The sequence below is a fragment of the Eretmochelys imbricata genome, chromosome 10, assembly GCF_965152235.1.
Source record: "Eretmochelys imbricata isolate rEreImb1 chromosome 10, rEreImb1.hap1, whole genome shotgun sequence".
Classification (NCBI taxonomy): Eukaryota; Metazoa; Chordata; order Testudines; family Cheloniidae; genus Eretmochelys; species Eretmochelys imbricata.
The window spans coordinates 65,071,562-65,093,718 of record NC_135581.1 but is presented as its reverse complement, the minus strand read 5'-3'; the positions used below and the strand labels follow the sequence as shown (position 1 = coordinate 65,093,718).

The window sequence follows — 22,157 nt, the reverse complement described above, 5'->3', positions numbered from 1 at the left end:
CCTGCCAATAAAATAAAAACCAGCAGGATCTTATTAAAGGGGATAAGACAAGATGTCACATTTATTGTGAATACAGAAAGAATTGTAGTAGGCAGTCAGTTATAGCTATAACATTTCATTCAGTTTCACATTCATTCACACATTCGTTCATACACACACACAGGTTCTGCAGCGGCTGTATAGTTACCAGTCCTGAATGTAGCTTGAGTTCGTGGCTTGGTTTCATAGCTTGTGGCGGCTAACTGGCCAGGCAAGCCGGGCACAAGGAAAAGCTGGGTCTCTGTTGGGCATGCATCGATGCCCTTCCATGTTGGCAGCAGAATGTTACCCTTCAAAGTCTTCCATCTCACCCATCCTTTTTGTAGGCTTTAGTTTGAATCCAAAGTCTATAGGTCTTGGTGTGTCACGCTGCCTCTGGGTCCACTGTGATTGATTGATCACCTGTCAATTGCAGACATGACTTTCAGCCTAGGACCTGGCTTTGATGTTTCTTCAATTGTACTTTTGTTCTTTTCTTTTGATGGTGGACTCCTCTTACTTTGTCAGTGGCTCATGAAAGCTTATGCTCAAATAAATTTGTTAGTCTCTAACATTTGTTAGTTTCTAAGGTGCCACAAGTACTCCTTTTCTTTTTGCGAATACAGACTAACATGGCTGCTACTCTGAAATTTGTCAGGGCTGTTGTCTGCATTTTCAGCGGTTGGGCATTTACACTTTATTTCATCAGGACAGGCTGGGCTGGAGGTTGATTCCGTCATCCATACATACCTCATTCACATATCTAAACCAAACTAATAAGATTACAGCAGGGTTTTGCAAAAATGAAGGTTGCAGCAAGCTTTTACAAAATGAAGTGAGCATTTTAAAATGGAGTTTGGGACAAGTTAAAATGGAGTTTGAGTTACAATATAGACAAGTATAATGAATGGCAAACAGTGAGTAGAAGTTACAATGTTGAAACAGTGTAAGTTTCAGCGATTTAAGCAGTAATTGGATCAAAAGTGAAACTCAATTAGCCAGTTACTGGGGTAACTGGTTTTATGAATGAATGGTTTTTTCATTCATAAAACTTTGCTTATGAAGTTATATTAATAAAGTGAACTAAAAACAATTTCATTGATCAGTTCTACATGTCCAGTCTAGCTTTTTCAAATAAATCAGTCTTCCACTTTCCATTTGGGACACTTTCTCTGTAATAGACATTAGTTTGGAAGCTTTTCTGATATTTGGCCATAACCTAAACTTACTCAGTGTCACCCATTTACTCCTAAAAGGAAAAGGAGTACTTCTGGCACCTTAGAGACTAACAAATTTATTTGAGCAAGTACTCCTTTTCTTTTTGCGAATACAGACTAACACGGCTGCTACTCTGAAACCATTTACTCCTAGATATCTTGAATTTCTGCTGTGTGAGAAATTGGAGTCAGTTCTTCTTAGGTATTTGGAGTTTTGTAAATGATTAAAACCACCCTTTTAGCCAAACTTTTAATCTTTATTTACAAATTGTTTCCAACAAATACTTAAATTTCTTGTTAGTTTTATAATTCTTACAGTCCTAGGTAATTGAGTATTGTAGTCTACTAGTTTATTTTTTGTTAAATAATTCTGACTTTGCTATCACATTCCTAGGGAGTTAAAATATAAATGTCAAGGGCCAGAATGTCAGCTGTTGTAAATTCACATAGCATTATTCATTTCAGTGACCACAGATTTGCTATACCGATTTATACAAACTGAAAATCTGATGCCAAATGTATTTTAGTAATATGTTGTGCTTTTTCTGAGCATTAGTCGGTAGTTAAAAGCACCTGACACAGTTTTCATAAGGCATGAACTTGGGATAGAAGAAACTTGAAAAAAATGCAGCGGTCCAATTAACCTGTTTACCTGGACTAATTGTGCCCATCACATTTGAGCTGGAAATCGTGTTAGAACAGGCTTTCTCATGACACTTCTGGTCCTCCTGCTTTTGGTAGGGCCAAAAAAAGCATGAAAACCCAGACTTTTCAAATCACATTCTAGTGCTCCCTCTTCTGTCTAAAATCAGCAAGTACAGAAGCTTATGCAATATGCGGGGAAATGCAAGTTTAGTGCCAAGTCATTTGAACTCCTGCAAACTATTTGAACTTTTGCTAAGGCTATGGTTAATTCTTGAACTGCAAAGGAACATCCAAAGCTGTCAGCCACTACCTCTTTGGTATTTACTACCCACATTGTGATATCGTGGTAATTGTAATGAGTGATACTCTAAAGATTGCTAGGACAGCAAGTAGGTAATGACTCTCTGGAGATCATGGTAAAGTAAAGCAGTAAAAAGACAGCATAATTTAAATGTCACACAAGTTTAATTTTTGGAAGAAGTTATTCTTTTCAGGTAGTTCCTGTTTCACTCATATTTTCAAATACCTTTAATAAAAAAAAAAGCTCAAATGTAATAATTAATTATATTTGAATATGCATTCAATGGTTTACCTGACAGATATTAGGTGCCTGAAATTTGTAATATATGTAAAAATCAGAGAGAGGGACATATGAGTGGCAGATGAGTTCCTTTTGTTAAACTGTACTGCTTTTATATATAAATGCATTTCATACTTAAGACGTTTCAAAGCTTTTTTTCCATTTATTTCAGAACCGGGGCTAAGTATGCCTAGTGATACTTCACTCTCTCCAGCAAGTCAGAACTCTCCATATTGTATGACTCCAGTGTCACAAGGCTCACCTGCCAGTTCAGGGATAGGTAGTCCAATGGCATCTTCAACAATCACTAAAATTCACAGCAAGAGATTCAGAGAGTAAGAGCTTTGAATTACTCAACTTGAATTCTAAAAGTGTATTCTAGTCAAATGTATTTTCTAACTGTATTTGAATTTAGTGGACTCTTGTAAGTTGTTGGTGAACGTAAGTAAGCACTATTCACTGGCACTTTGCACCCTCTGTTTCTTTCTTGCTTGTCATGGGGCAGGTTATAATATTCCTGAGGGATTTCCTTCAGCTAAGATGCTGCTTTTAAGAAATGGAGTGGGCAGAAAAGTCATTTCAAATGAAGGGCAACTTTAAGTTTTGGGGAGCTGGAAGCTCTGTTACAATCCACCCCTACTACAGTGGAATTACCACTAACCAGTGCTCGCTCGAAAGCATCCCTTATTGATTATCAGATTTGATCAAGGAATAGTGAATTGTAAAATATAAGTGTGTATGAGCTATCCTCTTTTAATATGTGGGCTCTGGGTGGGTGGGTTGTATACTGACAATGTATTTCACTGTGGTTTCATTTTAAACACTTTCAGAATATCCTTACATTGTTTTAGGTGTACAGTTCTTTAACTTCTAAATAAATGTATTTAGTATACTTGGCACAAGTAACAAATGATTTCTTTCTGCCAAAAATCATTTAAAGGCACACAGCAATGAGAGACGTTGCTGAATTTGCTAATGCTAAAATGTGGTGGTTTCTGAATTGACAGGTATTGTAATCAAGTTCTAAGTAAAGAAATAGACGAGTGTGTGACTTTGCTATTGCAAGAGCTTGTCAGCTTCCAGGAACGCATTTACCAAAAGGATCCCATGAGAGCTAAAGCAAGGAGAAGGCTTGTTATGGGTTTGCGTGAGGTTACTAAGCACATGAAGTTAAACAAGATAAAATGTGTGATCATTTCTCCTAACTGTGAAAAAATCCAGTCAAAAGGTACATGTGCTTTAATAAGAAATATTTTAGTGTATAAATGCTACGTGTATATTGCGTTTTCCCCAACACTACCAGTGATGCTAACCTTGTTAATCCATGATGTTGACTCCTCAGTCATTTTAAGCATCTTCCATGCTGTCCCATAAGCATGACAGGTCATCTTTCAATTCCATTGTAAAGCTGCCACACTCTGCTTTGGGCCCATTTCTTTAACTACAGGAAGCAACGGGGCAGGAATTGTGCCTTCCTGTATGTGGGACTGGGGACTGTGCCTAGTATATTTCGGACACTACGGGAATGCAAATGATAACTTCCTGAGATATGTAAGAGAAGGAAAAGATCTATTAAGATACAAAGAATCCAGTTTCATAAAGTTTCTGCTTTAGTACTCCTGGTGTGTAATACAGCACCATTAGAGGGTTCAGAGCATTGTTAAGTGTACAGATTAACTGATCGTATTCAGTAAATAACTGCTTGTTTTATTCAAGTACAATCAAGTCTAACTTACTGCATGTACACTGCATTCAAAGCCTTACTGTTTTCATGGCTTAATCTAAATATCTGGTGGCTAACTATGTGTACTAAAGTTTTAGCTGATAGCCACTGACACAAACTGGAATACTGGATTGGACTAAAGTGCACTAGTAAAGATAACTGTTCTAAGCTTTAGCTTAGTGTTATTTTTTTATCCTAAGGTGGATTGGATGAAGCTCTGTATAATGTAATAGCCATGGCACGAGAGCAAGAGATTCCTTTTGTCTTTGCACTTGGACGTAAAGCTCTTGGTCGTTGTGTGAACAAACTAGTTCCTGTTAGTGTGGTGGGAATCTTCAACTATTCAGGTGCTGAGGTAAGCAATTCATTTCTGAATAGATAGCTGAAATAGTTAAAGCCGTTTCAATTTTTTTCTCATGTAATACATGTTTACAAACTTTGTTCACTGCCCTTGGGCTCACAAGCTAGCATGCATGCATACATACATACAGTGAAACCCCACTATAACGTGATAATTGGGGTCCAAAAAATTCGATCGCGATAAATGCGGGGTCACTTTATAGCGGGGTTACAAAAATTTACCATTTCAAGCCAGTCAGTTTAAGTCTTGTTAAAAAAACAACGGTTGTCACAGCATGTTTTAAACACAAAAGTAGTAATTTAATTACCTGTACATGAAAGAAACATGTGAAATCGACTATACTAATCATTGCGCACAGTGCAAAGTCAATCTGGTTGTATGACTCCATAATTTTAAATGTCATCACTTCTTAAAAAATCTATCTAGTGTGGTCTGCTTATTTGCCGCAGACTGTTGCATTCTAGCAAAGTCAAGAATGCTTCTGAGTTGGAGGATTTTGATGCTGTCCATGTCTTGAGTTTCCAGCCACCTCAAACTGGCTTCTAGGTGCTTCACTGGCTCGGACACTTTTGATGGGAGAGTTGAGGTGCCGTCTTTGTCATTAGCACCACTGGTTTCGGGCTCTGGTGGTGCAGCTTCATTCTTCCTGCTGACATTTGCAACAATTTCGTCATCTGAGGTGTGTTCATATATGGGGCAGATGTCATCTGCTTAAAACCAGTTGAGGATCTCATGATGACAGTGCTCATATTCTCTGAGTGCTTCTTTGGCTAAATGTAAGTCGTCTTCAGTGAATCTTGTAAATTCAGGCTTGTCGTTGTTACCATCATCGTGTGTAGATGACGGAAAAGTTGGAGCAAGACCCTTTTATCCAGTATCGTTCAATGCAATGTGCAGAGATAGCATCCCAGGCTTTCCCACCGAGGTGACAGACTTCTTTCAAGTTGAGTGACGCCAGTGATGTGTCCACGGAGGAGTTGTTATCTGCTACCATCTGCTTGATCATTTTGCAATGATAGTTTTGCTTAAATACCGATATGATGCCTTGGTCCAGTGGCTGGATTTCTGATGTAGTTTTCTTTGGGAGATAAGAGCCTTTAATCTTGCTGTCATCACTGACAAGATTTTCCGCTGGGGGGTGGGCAGGGCAATTATCCAGAAGGAGGAGAGCTTTTTGCTCCTGCTTCAGTTTTTGCAAAGGAGCCCGAACAGCTGGCATGAAAGTTTTATGGAACCAGTCTTAAAATATGGAACTTTTCATCCATGCATTCTTGCTGTTGGTGTATTCAAAGGGAAGATTAACATGATGAAAACATGTGGGAGACCTCGCTTTTCCGATCATCAGAGGTCTGACTTTGTGGCTGCCGCAAAACAAGAGTGACTCAGTCCTTCCTCTGCTTAAAGCCTTCTCGTTTGTGACTATCAGTCCTGGGTATGATCGGATAACATTTTAAAGCATAAACCAGTCTCGTTGCAGTTGTAAACTTGATCGGCTGTGTAGCAACCTTCCTCCGGCAACTTTTTAAGCTCAATTGGGTAGGAATCGGCAGCCTCTTTATCAGCTGAGAGGATTTCCCCAAACACAAGAACTTGGGTTATAGAGTGCCTTTTCTTGAATCTGTCTAGCCTGCCGTTATTTGCCTTACATTTGGATTCATTTGCATTGATAAGGCAATCAAATTTCTCTGCTTGAGCTTTCAGAATAGGGCCAGAAATGGGAACTCCTTCTGAGTGAACCTGGACAAACCATTGGTACAAGGCTGAATCTTGCTTTCGTCCTTAGCAAACTTGACCTTTTTACGCTGTAAACCAGTTTCCTCTTCAAGAGTGCAGGGTAGGCTACGGAGCTTTTCTTCTTCTTTTTTCCACCCTCACAGAGTGGACTCGTGAATTCCTATGTCTCTAGGAAGCTGTGTTTGTTGTTTGCCCTTCTTTAGTTGATCCAGGGCGTACAATTTCTCTTGGGCAGAAAATGACCTGCGTTTGTGAACTGGCATATCCATAACGGAAGAATGCAGTTTGTTTATAAATATCGTAAAAAAAGTATTCTGGCAAAACATGAACAGTATTACGGCCTTCAAGGGGAGCCAACTTATGATTGCGTTATATCCGAACTCACGTTATCACGGTGCACGTTATTGTGAGGTTTTACTATACGTACAGAGTGCTGACTGGCATTGGATGTCAATTTTATCTTGGCCTATTTATTGTAAAGTTGCTTACCTCTTTAAATTTGACATGCTGCTCTGTCAATTCTGTGATGTCAGATTTGTCACATCTAAATCCTCTTCTTCCTCTATATCTTTGGAACATGCTGGCAGACATATTTTGAAGTGCCAGCTGAAATGACCTGGAATGTCTAGGACTGTAAGGCATGCCAGCATCTTGAAGTAAGGCAACAGTTGGCCTGTTAAAAAGATTGGGAGGTCTTTGAAGGAGGTCTTGGGAGGCCTCAAAGGAGCACTGGTACCAAGGGCATCTACCAGCTACCTAAAATCCTCATATTTTCATCAAAGCTGTATGCTTCTGCTTCATTGGGTCTGCACACCTTGGGAGGGTTGTGGGTTGCCATCATATTAGATGTGACCTGTGCATGTATCATATCATCCTGGCCTATGATCAGAGGCGATGCGGTGCGGCTGAGATGGCATGCGGGGTCATATGTCCATCCGTTTCCCCCCCGTCCCCTTCCCCCGCTCCCCGATTTAACTGCTTGGCTTGTACTGAGCATGCTCACATGGACCGAGCATGCTGAGTAACATCTGCTGAAGCTGCTGCCCTCACTCTGCCCTTATTTATGCCCCTGCATTATCGGCAGGTATGGATCATTTCTGCCTGTGATATATAACCACTCCAACCCTGTAGGTACAGCTCATCTATTGCCTGCACTAAAACTAGGATGATAAGCTTTTCCTCCATCTGTTGGGAAAAACAGTGAGGAGGAAAAAAGCCATTTTTTGAAAATGAAACAGAACAAAAACTGTATCTCACGTTGTTGTAAACACATTTATTCTTTAAAAACTAAAAAGGGCACTCATTCTCCAAAATGAAAAGCTTGCAGTTCTAAGGGAAATATAATCAAATCCTCCATTCGAACTAATTAGGCCTACCATTCTTTCTTTCTTTTGTCTGCTCTCAGATATGATACAGTTTCCACAACCCACAGATTTTTTTTTTTGTCCAGCTTTATGCCTATGAAGTTTCAACCAAAGCAGTCTGAGTGTGCCAAAAACACACTCAGTTGATAACTGAGTTGCCTGGAGTGGTATGTGAGAGTCTTCTAAAAATTGACAAGTCTGAATATCTGTTCTCACATCTGTGACTTTACTTATTTGGTAGATGCAACAAACTGACAAACAAAGAGATTTGGGGTATAAATAGAAAAGGAGTACTTGTGGCACCTAAGGGTATGTCTACACTACAAAATTAGGTCGAATTTATAGAAGTCGGTTTTTTAGAAATCGGTTTTATATATTCGAGTGTGTGTGTCCCCACAGAAAATGCTCTAAGTGCATTAAGTGCATTAACTCGGCGGAGTGCTTCCATAGTACCGAGGCTAGAGTTGACTTCCAGAGCGTTGCACTGTGGGTAGCTACCCCATAGTTCCCGCAGTCTCCGCTGCCCATTGGAATTCTGGGTTGAGATCCCAATGCCTGATGGGGCTAAAACATTGTCGCGGGTGGTTCTGGGTACATATCGTCAGGCCCCCCGTTCCCTCTCTCCCTCCATGAAAGCAAGGGCAGACAATCGTTTCGCGCCTTTTTTCCTGAGTTACCTGTGCAGACGCCATACCACGGCAAGCATGGAGCCCGCTCAGGTAACTGTCACCGTATGTCTCCTGGGTGCTGGCAGACGCGGTACGGCATTGCTACACAGTAGCAGCAACCAATTGCCTTCTGGTAGCCGTCCTCGTCGTGTCCGAGGTGCTCCTGGCCATGTCGGCCGGGAGCGCCTGGGCAGACATGGGCGCAGGGACTAAATTTGGAGTGACTTGACCAGGTCGTTCTCTTTAGTCCTGCAGTCAGTCCTATTGAACCGTCTTATGGTGAGCAGGCAGGAGATACGGATTGCTAGCAGTCATACTGTACCATCTTGTGCCGGGCAGGCAAGAGATGAGGATGGCTAGCAGTCGTATTGTACCATTTCTTATTGGAACCCTACGTGAAGTCCTGCCTGAAATACTCCTTGATGTAAAGCCACCCCCTTTGTTGATTTTAGCTCCCTGAAGCCAACCATGTAAGCCGTGTCGTCAGACGCCCCTCCGAGGGTAGTGACCCTGGGAAATGTGCAGGTCATAGTGGATGGCTTTGCTGCAATGGGATTCCCTAACTGTGGTGGGGCCATAGACGGAACCCATATCCCTATCTTGGCACTGGAGCACCAAGCCGCCAAGTACATAAACCACAAGGGGTACTTTTCAATAGTGCTGCAAACTCTGGTGGATCACAAGGGACGTTTCACCAACATCAACGTGGGATGGCCGGGAAAGGTACATGACGCTCGCATCTTCAGGAACTTTGGTCTGTTTCAAAAGCTGCAGGAAGGGACTTTATTCCCAGACCAGAAAATAACTGTTGGGGATGTTGAAATGCCTATATGTATCCTTGGGGACCCAGCCTACCCCTTAATGCCATGGCTCATGAAGCCGTACACAGGCAGCCTGGACAGTAGTCAGGAGCTGTTCAACTACAGGCTGAGCAAGTGCAGAATGGTGGTAGAATGTGCGTTTGGACGTTTAAAGGCGCGCTGGCGCAGTTTACTGACTCGCTTAGACCTCAGCGAAACCAGTATTCCCACTGTTATTACTGCTTGCTGTGTGCTCCACAATATCTGTGAGAGTAAGGGGGAGCCGTTTATGGCGGGGTGGGAGGTTGAGGCAAATCGCCTGGCTGCTGGTTACACGCAGCCAGACACCAGGGCGGTTAGAAGAGCACAGGAGGGCGCGGTACGCATCAGAGAAGCTTTGAAAATCAGTTTCATGACTGGCCAGGCTACGGTGTGAAAGTTCTTTGTTTCTCCTTGATGAAACCCCCCGCCCCTTGGTTCACTCTACTTCCTTGCAAGCTAACCACCCTCCCCTCCTCCCTTCGATCACCGCTTGCAGAGGCAATAAAGTCATTGTTGCTTCACATTCATGCATTCTTTATTCATTCATCACACAAGTAGGGGGATGACTACCAAGGTAGCCCAGGAGGGGTGGTGGAGGAGGGAAGGAAAATGCCACACAGCACTTTAGGCACAGCACTTTAAAAGTTTACAACTTTAAAATTTATTGAATGCAAGCCTTCTTTTTTTTGGGCAATCCTCTGTGGCGGAGTGGCTGGTTGCCAGTGGCCCCCCCACCGCGTTCTTGGGCTTCTGGGTGTGGAGGCTATGGAACTTGGGGAGGAGGGCGGTTGGTTACACAGGGGCTGCAGTGGCAGTCTGTGCTCCAGCTGCCTTTGCTGCAGCTCAGCCATACACTGGAGCATACTGGTTTGGTCCTCCAGCAGCCTGAGCATTGAATCCTGCCTCCTCTCATCATGCTGCCGCCACATTTGAGCTTCAGCCCTGTCTTCAGCCCACCACTTACTCTCTTCAGCCCGCCACCTCTCCTCCCGGTCATTTTGTGCTTTCCTGCACTCTGACCTTATTTGCCTCCACGCGTTTGTCTGTGCTCTGTCAGTGTGGGGGGACAGCATGAGCTCGGAGAACATTTCATCTTGAGTGCGTTTTTTTTTCTTTCTAAGCTTCACTAGCCTCTGGGAAGGAGAAGATCCTGTGATCATTGAAACACATGCAGCTGGTGGAGAAAAAAAAAGGGACAGCGGTATTTAAAAAGACACATTTTATAAAACAGTGGCTACACTTTTTCAGGGTAAACCTTGCTGTTAACATTACATACATAGCACATGTGCTTTCGTTACAAGGTTGCATTTTGCCTCCCCCCCACCGCGTGGCTACCCCCTCAACCCTCTCCCCTCCCTGTGGCTGACAGCGGGGAACATTTCTGTTTAGCCGCAGGCAAACAGCCCAGCAGGAATGGGCTCCTCTGAGTGTCCCCTGAAGAAAAGCACTCTATTTCAACCAGGTGACCATGAATTGTATCTCACTCTCCTGAGGATAACACAGAGAGATAAAGAACGGATGTTGTTTGAACGCCAGCAAACATACACTGCAATCTTTGTTGTACAGTGATTCCCGAGTATATGTTACTGGCCTGGAGTGATAAAGTGTCCTACCATGAAGGACGCAATAAGGCTGCCCTCCCCAGAAACCTTTTGCAAAGGCTTTGGGAGTACATCCAGGAGAGCCGCGAATGCCAGGGCAAAGTAATCCTTTCACATGCTTGCTTTTAAACCATGTACAGTATTTTAAAAGGTACACTCACCGGAGGTCCCTTCTCCGCCTGCTGGGTCCAGGAGGCAGCCTTGGGTGGGTTCGGGGGGTACTGGCTCCAGGTCCAGGGTGAGAAACAATTCCTGGCTGTCGGGAAAACCGGTTTCTCCGCTTGCTTGCTGTGAGCTATCTACAACCTCCTCATCATCATCATCTTCTTTGTCCCCAAAACCTGCTTCCGTATTGCCTCCATCTCCATTGAAGGAGTCAAACAACACAGCTGGGGTAGTGGTGGCTGAACCCCCTAAAATGGCATGCAGCTCATCATAGAAGTGGCATGTTTGGGGCTCTGACCCGGAGCGGCCGTTCGCCTCTCTGGTTTTCTGGTAGGCTTGCCTCAGCTCCTTCAGTTTCACGCGGCACTGCTTCGGGTCCCTGTTATGGCCTCTGTCCTTCATGCCCTGGGAGATTTTGACAAAGGTTTTGGCATTTCGAAAACTGGAACAGAGTTCTGATAGCACGGATTCCTCTCCCCATTCAGCGATCAGATCCCTTACCTCCCGTTCGGTCCATGCTGGAGCTCTTTTGCGATTCTGGGACTCCTGCATGGTCACCTGCAGCTTGCCACGTTGGCCAAACAGGAAATGAGATTCAAAAGTTCGCGGTTCTTTTCCTGTCTACCTGGCCAGTGCATCTGAGTTGAGAGTGCTGTCCAGAGCGGTCACAATGGAGCACTCTGGGATAGCTCCCGGAGGCCAATACCATCGAATTGTGTCCACAGTACCCCAAATTCGAGCCGGCAAGGCCGATTTAAGCGCTAATCCACTTGTCAGGGGTGGAGTAAGGAAATCGATTTTAAGAGCCCTTTAAGTCGAAATAAAGGGCTTCATCGTGTGGACGGGTGCAGGTTTACTTTGATTTAATGCTGCTAAATTCGACCTAAAGTCCTAGTATAGACCAGGGCTTAGAGACTAACCAATTTATTTGAGCATAAGCTTTCGTGAGCTACAGCTCACTTCATCAGATGCTGTAGCTCACGAAAGCTTATGCTCAAATAAATTGGTTAGTCTCTAAGGTGCCACAAGTACTCCTTTTCTTTTTGCGAATACAGACTAACACGGCTGTTACTCTGAAACCTGGGGTATAAATGTGATTGTTCCATTTTAAAGCTAGATGATGATGGCGGGGGGGGGCTCAAGATTAATTATAGAATCATAAGGCTGGAAGGGACCTCAAGAGGTCATCTAGTCCAGTTTCCCGTGCTCATGGCAGGACTAAGTATTATCTAGATCATCCCTGACAGGTGTTTGTCTAATCTGCTTTTAAAAATTTCCAATGATGGAGATTTCACAACCTCCCTAGGCAATTTATTCCAGTGCTTAACCACCCTGACAGTTAGGAAGTTTTTACTAATGTCCAACCTAAACCTCCCTTGCTGCAATATAAGCCCATTGCTTCTTGTCCTATCCTCAGAGGTTAAGAAAAACCATCCTTCTCCCTCCTCCTTGTAACAACCTTTTATGTACTTGAAAACTATTACCATATCCCCTCTGTCTTCTCTTCTCCAGACCAAACAAACCCAGTTTTTTCAATATTCCCTCATAGGTCATGTTTTCTAGACCTTTAATCATTTTGTTGCTCTTCTCTGGACTTTCTCCAATTTGTCCTGAAATGTGGTGCCCAGAACTGGACACAATACTCCAGTTGAGGCCTAATCAGTGTAGTGGAATAGAGTGGAAGAATTACTTCTTGTGCTAATACATCCCATTTTGAATTTTAATCCTATCTTCCAAATCACTTGCAACCCCTCCCAGCTTGGTAATTGTCCACAAACTTTATAAGTGTACTCTCTATACCATTATCTAAATCATTGATGAAGATATTGAATAGAACGGGACCCAGAACTGATCCATGCGGGATCCCATTTGTAATGCCCTTCCAGCATGACTGTGAATCAATGAAAAGGAGTACTTGTGGCACCTTAGAGGCTAACAAACTTATTTGAGCATAAGCTTTCATGTGCTACAGCTCGCTTCAAATCAGATGCATTCAGTGGAAAATACAGCGGGGAGATTTATATACATAGAGAACATGAAACAATGGGTGTTACCACACACACTGTAATGAGAGTGATCACTTAAGGTGAGCTGTTAAGCAGGAGAGTGGGGCGGGGGGGGGTTTAGTCTCTAAGGTGCCACAAGTACTCCTTTTCTTTTTGCAAATACAGACAAACACTGCTGCTACTCTGAAACCTGTGAATCAATGATAACTACTCTCTGGGAACGGTTATCCCACCAGTTTTGCCCCCACCTTATAGCAGCTCCATCTAGAAGTTGAATTAGCATAATTTTTGTTAGCCTGAATTGTTAGCTTGAATTGGTTATGTTGTCTATCAGGGTCATGGGTTGAGCTCAGAACAAGGAGACTTGGTAATGGAAATGTCTCACCTCCTTTGAATAACTTTTTAGTTTTGTCCTGGGTTTCTGGGTCTATGTTAAATAAATTAGGTCAGATGTCTGAGTCTGTGACAGAGTTTTTCATCTTGCAGTCTTACCATGTCAGTCTGACATTTCCTTTCCTTTTGTAACCTTTAATGTACCTCTCTGGTAGTCCCTTGTTATATAGACCATTGGCTACTATCTGATCAAAAGTCCTCCTCACCCTCATTCTTAGTGTAAGTTTCACCATACTTAAAGTAGTTGGATGCAAATGTAGAGAGACAGTCTTCCTATGAGTTCGCGTAAGTGGTGTTGGGAAGCCTGGGTATATGTATCCTTTTTCAGTCAACCAACCCATAAGGTGGCGGATGGTTACATTTAAACTTCCACAATGCGTGTTAGGACTATATTAGGTGTTGCTACTTTCTAAATAAGGCTTACATAGTGCACTGAACACCCATGTACTTCAAAGGCAGTCATCCTGAAGCTTTCCCATCGTTTCATTTTATTTTCATTTTCTGAGCAAACAGAAAAGCCCATATGCATTCTTGCATGGCATCTTCAGCAATTTGGGCACAGTATTTGAATGTTCTCTTTTCAGATGTAGGAACACAATCTTCCCTGTATGAACCCTAGCATCCATTTTTGGGTCATTAGGTTTTAGTGATTATCAAATCACCCATTTACAGTAATGATCAGCAGCTTTCACATTTACAACAGTTGGAATGAGAAACAGACACCTACTAACTTTAGCACCTGGTAGACTGAAAAATAAGAAGAGTTGTTCCTACTCCTTGTAGAGCTATATGTAATCAGATACCCTCCTCCTCCTCCTTCTTGCCACCTGCCAGAACTTTCTAGGAAGCCAGTCTCCTCTAACAGGTACTGGTGCTGGAACTGGGGGTGCTGCTGCTTGAAGTGGTTTCCATCGTGTACAGGGTTTACAGTTTGGTTCAATGGCTCTCCACACGCCCACTATAAAAATCATTTCTGCACCCCTGCCAGTGACAGATTTCTAGACTACTTTCCTTCCTTACCCCCATAATCCCACTGGCTGTGTATTCTCTGGGTAGAATGGAGGGTGTGGCATGGGGAAATGGAACAGGCTTTTCATATCCCCGATTAAAGCTATAGGATTACTGATGGCTCTTGATGCCCGAGGCCTGGACTTTTTGACAGGCACCTCATCAATTGCACCATGAATGCTGGCATCAAGGAGTTGAAGATGCTGAGGTGACAGCACTTTGTCCTCACAATAATAGAAATGGTGGCACTTATTGGTGTTAACCTGTCTGTCTTCTGATTTTGACTAAAGTATAAAGGATTCTTAGTTTGTTGTTGACATTACATGTACCTGTTAATGTTATGTGTAACACGACCAATTTGTGTTGAGCATGTTTGTTTAATTGTACATTGTTACTCTTTGAAATTGAGCATGTAATTATTTCTGCCTAACTGGACTTATTTCAGGTATTGTAGCATGTACTGTAACTTAAACCACTTAACAATTAAGCTGTTAACAATATTTTTCTCAAGATGTAAAGTTTTTAATAAAACAGATATTGATGGGGTGGAAACAAAATTACCAGCAATGAGTGTGCTAAAACAGCTAGCCACAGACAGTATTGAATTTTAGATCATGTTGCATCCTTTACCTGCTAAGGAAGGAAGTGTCCATTAAATACTTAAATTGTCATTCATCTTTTGTTCTAACGTATATTTGGAAAGAGATTCAATATCAAGTGCAGGTCAGTAATGGAAAACTTCATTAAATATTCATTTTACTGGCTCCAAATGTTTATGGTGGTTTCTTTGGTGCAAAAGTAAGACTGCTATTCTAATCAGAGGTTTCCTTGAACATGTGATTGCATTTTTTGCTAAGCCTGGGTTGTAAGATGTTGTGACATCCCACTGAAAAAGGTAATAGGCTTTATATGGGAGATAATCCATATCTAAATGTGCCATAATATAATAGGCTCAAACCTATTAATCATTGCACAAAATAAAACCTGATTAGATCTGTGCCATTGGGAAGCAAAGACTAGCAGTGAGATCAAAGAGGCTTAAGATGACCAAAATTAGTAACTAGTGGGTTTTTTTTGTTTTTTGGTTTTTTTTTAAAAGGAAAATTCTGCAAGACTGAGTTTTATCATTTGGGATTTTAGGCTGAGTGAACGCTTCCTGTGAGTCTGCAAACAATGCATGATGGCTGTGTTCTTTCCCTCCTACCCATGCTTCATCAGAAATACTCCCAGCAAAAACTTGAGCTGTGTAAATGCAGATGCATCCTTAAAATGAAACGTAGAGCATGACTGATTGCCCAAAATAAAGGGCACACTCTTTTTGACTAGAGAGGCTTTAGGGTTGCATGCACAGGACCTGTTAATAAAAGGGAAAATGTGTCAAGTGAAAATGTTCATGAAGACACTAACAAATATGAAAATGTCTTCCTATTTAGAGCCTGTTTAATAAGTTGGTCTCGCTGACTGAGGAGGCCAGAAAGGCTTACAGAGATATGGTTGCATCAATGGAGCAGGAACAGGCAGAAGAGGCCTTAAAGAATGTTAAGAAGGCACCCCATCACATGGGTCATTCTCGTAATCCCTCTGCGGCAAGCGCTATTTCATTCTGTAGTGTTATTTCAGAGCCCATATCTGAAGTGAATGAGAAAGAATATGGTAAGTATTAAAAATGTATATTTATATTACATAACATAAAGTGGAAATAACTATAAATATTAAACTATAGGTAGAAAAAAATTCTCCCAATACTTCCCAGTCTAGAATATATTCTACACTTCAGAGACTGTGATCCAAAATTGCTTTGGCTCTTGGGGTGAGACAGTAGTCTTCTGGGGAAGTTCTTCTAGAACTGACCACATAAAAATAATGGCATTTGCCTTAATTCTCAGATGTGTTCCAAATACTTTGTTGATGCAAAGCAACCCTAAAGCTAACCGCAGGGGGATCACTTCAGTTGCTGAAGGATTCTCCATGGTATTGAGCTGGTATATGAAGGCCAGCGGTGAGGTCTGAACAGGGAGTTGTGTGTGTATAGGACAGAATGAAGGGGGATGACGGGGGAAGTGAAGAGATGAGAGGTAGACCGGAGCTAAATTATTTAGGTCTTTGAAGACTGGAGCCGTTAGCTTAAATTTGATGTTGAAGTTGAAGGGAAGCCAGTGAAGGGTTTTGAAGAGTTGTCATGGTCTGAGCAACCTACAAGATTGATTTATGCATCAGGTCTTAAGCACACACAGTTTAACAGCTGGGATAGTACTAGTTAAGAATGAAATACTTGTCTAACCCAGGCCAAGTTGTTAACAGAATTGCTGATTTTTTTTTTTTCCTGAGCATTCCCTTTACTCAAAATAATGCCTTGATTACTTGGAGAGTGTGGGGTTTTTTTAATTTTATGATCTACCTTTGAGGTTGCTTTTTTTAACTGCTTGTTCAGAATTCAACAGTTATTAACAACCACCAGCAGGATGATGATTAATACTATTTTGGCAAATTACCATGGGATTCTGGCACTGACAGTAAAACCATGCTGCATGGTCTCCCCGCACACCCTCTGCCGTGCCATTTCTGCCTGAGTGTAGTGCTGAGGCAAGCGCATCAACACCTTTTTGATTTCAGAACAAAATGTGTTTGAGAATCTCTTTAAGCATGAAACACTTTACTTCACAGCTTTTTCTGCTCTTGATTTTTTTCAAATTGTTGTTCACTGTGATCATGTGTGGACAAGTATAGTGTTACGTGCACATGTCTCCCTTTTATGCTTTTTACTTGAACAGGATCTTAGGATTTTGTTTTAATTGTGTAAATGTTTTAACTCTCGAAGCTGTCAGTTTTCTGATGAGCTTGTGGTGTCTTGATTTGCAGAAACAAACTGGAGAAACATGGTGGAAACATCTGATGGGTTAGAAACCTCTGAAAATGAGAGAGTGTCTTCATTTAAGACCACTGCACCAGAAAAATCTAGTAGTGTTCAAATTGAAAAAGCCACTGTTAATAAACATCCGCTTACAGCTACAACTGGAACTACCTCAACTGCAAGTCATGGAAAATCCTTGCCAAGTGACAAAGAGGAGGTGAAGCCAGATGACAATCTGGAGTGGGCCTCACAGCAGAGTACAGAGACAGGATCTTTGGATGGCAGCTGTCGTGATCTTTTAAATTCCTCTATGACCAGTACCACCAGTACTCTTGTACCAGGAATGCTTGAAGAAGAGGAGGAGGATGACGATGAAGATGATGAGGATTACACCCATGAACCTATATCAGTAGAGGTTCAACTTAATAGCAGAATTGAATCTTGGGTCTCAGAGACCCAAAGAACTATGGAAACCCTTCAACTTGGGAAGACCCTTAGTGGTGCAGAGGGAGACAATGCAGAACAAAGTGAAGAGGAAGAGAGAGAAACTCCTGAGCAGGTAGATCCAGTAATTGATAGTGAGGAATGGACAACTGACAAGCATGCAAATAATGCCCAACATAAACCCACGATCAGCAATTCTCTGAATAAAGAACACACAGATTCCAATTACGTGTTGTAAAAATAAGTACAAACTCAGGAACTCTTTAAAATTATAACTAACTGTTGTAAGGGTTGCAGCCATTACTTTGTGTGCTTCATCTCAACATTTTGCACTGTTTAACATTTAATGTATGTATTTAATTCACAACAAATATTTGTAGCTGTCTATTGTTAATTGTTTCATTAAAACCTATAGTTTAGCTTTTAATCAGTATCTGTGTATTTCCCAGAATTGAAACCATCTATGTAAAAATTTCAATTAATAATAGATCTTCACTTGAGCTGCTTTTGTAAACGGAGAAACTATTTATAAATGACCAATTGTAAGCAAAAGTCTTCTTAAATTTGACTGTTTATCTTTTTTTCAACACATGAGCTGATCTACGTTTTAAGACTTGCAACAGTTACCAACATTTTGCATTGCTGTTACCCCAATCATTTTAACCTGATTGGCCATAATTTTCTAATTATACCAGGAAATAATAATAAAAAAAAAAACAATTGGCTTCTCTGTAGAGAGAAGTCAGAAAAATCCAAAAACATTTTTCTCGCAGTCAAAAGGAAGAGGAGATTGAGAAATGTGTGCATGATTCTTATGCTAGAACAGATGCAGCTTTTTAGTTGGGTTGGTGAGGGTATATTGCAAAAGCTGCTGACTGTAATGAGAGTTACAATATGCTAGAATAACTTTAACCCAAAACTACAATAGCAAAATAATTGTAGTTAATTTATGTTTGCTTTTTTCCAATGAAATACTTTAAAAAAAAAAAAATCACTATTTGCAGAGTCACAGTAAGGGAACCATGACCACCATCCATGTTGTTCTTCATAACTGACTGCTTCCTTATTCTTTCACTTACCTCAGGAATGCTGATATGCATAATTTTATTTACATTAAATAAAACAGGCAAAAGTGATCTGAGTATTTAACAGTAAGTGTGACTGATATAATAGCTAAGTGTATTGTTGTGTTCTCTTGCATGCTTTGATTCTGGCCACTTTTATATTGAGTTCAGGATCAATTTCAGGATTAATTCTCACTGAGAATGTGAACTCTTGTTCCTCAGTTGTAGCAGCCTAGTAGTTGACTTCTAGAGTAGTAAAGTAGTTGTTCTGGGAAGGCAGGAAAGTGCCTTGGAGTTCTGAGAGGTGTCAGTTGTTCAAAAAAAAAAGCCAGAAATGAATAAGCTGCCATAGAATTATCTCCGTTTGTTCCTAGTATTGAAATTAAATCCATTATCTGGAGATGAAATTATTTCAGATTGGGGATGGAGTATATGTCTAATCCTTGCACACCAAGAGTCTGAATTTTCTAAATTTTGTCCAGTACTGGCAATAAATGTATTGAAGCCATCAGCACCGAGGACTTGACTATAAGAGTAGCCAAAGAACCATTTTCATGAATAACAATTTTTCGTGACAAAGATAGATTTGTTTAATTCTACATCATTATTCTAGACCACTTCCATTTAAAAGGTAACTTTCAGTAACACAAAATAAATGGACATTTTAGTTGCACACTTAGTTTACTTAACAACTTGGGACCAGCACTTTTTTAGTATTTGTAATACTGATATTTCATGTTGCACTGGGAAAATCAGACTCCAGGTTTAGGAAATATCTAGTCCTGTCTTTCAACTGGTAATAAGCATTGTGGAAACAAAGAGTTTGAGTATTATGTAAATAACACTTTGGTATCTGTAGACATAGCAAATGCTATGCAGGACATTGTTGAAGAAAGCAGCTGGCTGTCCTGTCATGTTCTTAGTTACATTATATAATCTTCCTAGGTATTAGCAACAGACAGTTGATAAGAATACAAAGAGTAAAGAATGATGCCTCCTAAATATTAACCCCAATTGTCTGTACTGCAGACTTTATTGTGCATACATTCTGAAAGGTTTATTCATTTAGGAAATGATAGGGGTTTGAACTGCTGACAGAGGATCAGTGTTTGCCCTTGGATGTGTAAGCACAGCTTCCATCAACAACTAAGATCATGTGCACACGAAGGGTAGAATTTGACCTAGATTTTCCAAAAATGGAAAGTGGAATTACAAAAAACTATAATCATCTGTACATTTCCTTTTCCTTATTCCATGCCAGTGAGTCAAATAACTCTTGATCTTGAGGTAGTAGCATTACAAAGGTTTCTTCTTTGTCTTTTCTGACCTTGGACAGTCATTTTAATATTTGACATTTACTTCAAACAGGAAATCTACTTATAATCTTCAACCCACTGTTGAATTGTAATTTTGCTACAGATTTCATAAGTATATTATGAGTTCATTAAAGATGATACAGCTCATCTAGTACCTCTCTTTGCCAGCAAACAAGGAGAATCTTTGGAAATGTGAATGATCACCTCTAGAGAGGCAAACCAAAATGGACTAAAGGAAACCATCCATTTAGAACATTTCCTTTTGATAAGATGAGAATGAGATATAATTGCGAATGGAATGACTGTGCGTCTGGGAAGAGGTCCATTTGCATCTAAAATTAGGGAAGTTCCTTGCAATGTGCAGCACTTAAGAGGTATAATCTTGATCTTGTGGTAATCTTGTTTCTATCGGCAACAGAAATAAAAAAGCATAACCTTTCCAATAGGTTATTTTGTAGTGCCATGATTAATTTTTTAAGATAGATGGATTTCTATTTCACTATAAAAAGTATACAATTTATTATACAGGTTGTTATACTCCAAAAAACAGATGTTTCTGGAGTTATGTGAATATAGATATGTTTTTTTGTGAAGATTATTCAGAAAACAAATATCCATTTTTTTTCTTTCAAAGACTATTGGATTATATAGATTTCATGCATCTGGCAAAACATGAAAAATAATGTGTGGTAGGGCATCTTTACAATGAATTGATAGAGATGACTATGCATAGAAATTATTTTATATAACACTTCTAGGATTTGTGTAAAAATAAATTTAGGGGAAAAAAATCTGGAGAACGTAGTCCTTCATCAGACCAAATAATTATTATTTTTTTTGTCTGAATAAGGAGGAAGGCCCTGGCCCTGCAAATACTTACTTACATACTTGACTTTGGGAACATGAGTAGTTCCACTGATATCAGCGGACCGATTGGTATGCTTAATTTAAACACCTGTGAAAGTGTTTGCAGGATTGGAACCAAACAATGACTGCAGGATTTGTCCCGTATTTTTAAAATTAAAAAACGACAGAAAATGTTCTTCAATAATGCACTTGTATGATTTCTTAACATAAAGGTGGGCGATGTCTAATGCTTATGTGGGTGAGGATTTTTACATGATTCAGTCCGGTTCTTTAACATGAAGTTTAAATTTTAATAACATTACTTTAAATATGAATGCAAAAAAGTTTTATTGTTTGAAAAGCTGCTGTTTGCTAAAACTGTCATTAAGTATTCTCTGTGAAGTTGTGCCAACTAATCAAAATATCCAGTTGATTTTAATGTTGATCATATTTTAATCATTAAAATTCAGTGTGAAGATTTGTTTACAAAAACAAAAACCAGCAGAAGGAAGCCATAGATGCAGCCTATGTGGGGTTTTTTAGCCGTCCCTTCCACACGCAATGAAATGTAAGAATGTCTAACGTGAAATTTATACTGAGTGATAACACTGAAATTAGCAACACAGTTGGCACAGCCCACCTTCTAAATGTTCATCAATGGTTCATATATTTTTAATAGATTCTAATAAGATAAACTGTTAATCTTTAATGTCTTAACATTTGTAGCAACACTTAGGTTAAACAGTAGAAAATTATTATAAAATAAAAGATGAAGGGTTCTGTTTTCTTTTTTGCTGTATGAAGGATAATTGTTCTATCTACCATACTTTTTTGGAGTAATAGCTTTTTTTGCACTATGTAAATACTAGTGGGGATTCTTCCATAACTAATAAAAGTGATTGTAGAAATATCTCTCTTACTACAGTGATATATTCATTTACCAGTTGCAATGGCCTTATTTCATGTCTGTTCCAAAACTTCACCAGCACCATATGCTGCCTAGTACTTCTGATTAAGTATGAAGATTTGTTGCTGCTTTTCCTGGCAGGTATGAAGTGAGCTGTAGCTCACGAAAGCTTACGCTCAAATAAATTGGTTAGTCTCTAAGGTGCCACAAGTACTCCTTTTCTTTTTGCGAATACAGACTAACACAGCTGTTACTCTGAAACCTTTCAGTATTTTTTCTGTAGCTTGTCCACCAGGTGGTAGTATGCATGGTATCTCTACAGTTTGCCTCCTTGGAAGTAAACAATATACTAGCTAGACATTGTTCCCAAGTGCAGAGTTCATTACTGGGACAGTCACTTGGTT

The 22,157-nt window shown here is 40.5% G+C and overlaps 1 protein-coding gene across 3 annotated transcripts in view; it reads left to right on the top strand.

The window, feature by feature from the left end:
- SECISBP2L (SECIS binding protein 2 like) overlaps nucleotides 1-21,758 on the top strand; it is a 54,919-nt gene extending 33,161 nt beyond the window's left edge. For all 3 annotated transcript variants that reach the window (XM_077827654.1, XM_077827655.1, XM_077827656.1), the window contains exons 14-18: nucleotides 2,633-2,795; nucleotides 3,468-3,688; nucleotides 4,384-4,538; nucleotides 15,759-15,978; nucleotides 17,185-21,758. In XM_077827654.1, coding sequence (XP_077683780.1) covers nucleotides 2,633-2,795; nucleotides 3,468-3,688; nucleotides 4,384-4,538; nucleotides 15,759-15,978; nucleotides 17,185-17,858 — 1,433 coding nt within the window. In that variant the 3' untranslated portion in view covers nucleotides 17,859-21,758. The remainder of the gene's footprint in view (nucleotides 1-2,632; nucleotides 2,796-3,467; nucleotides 3,689-4,383; nucleotides 4,539-15,758; nucleotides 15,979-17,184) is intronic.
- Nucleotides 21,759-22,157: the final 399 nt, after the last annotated feature.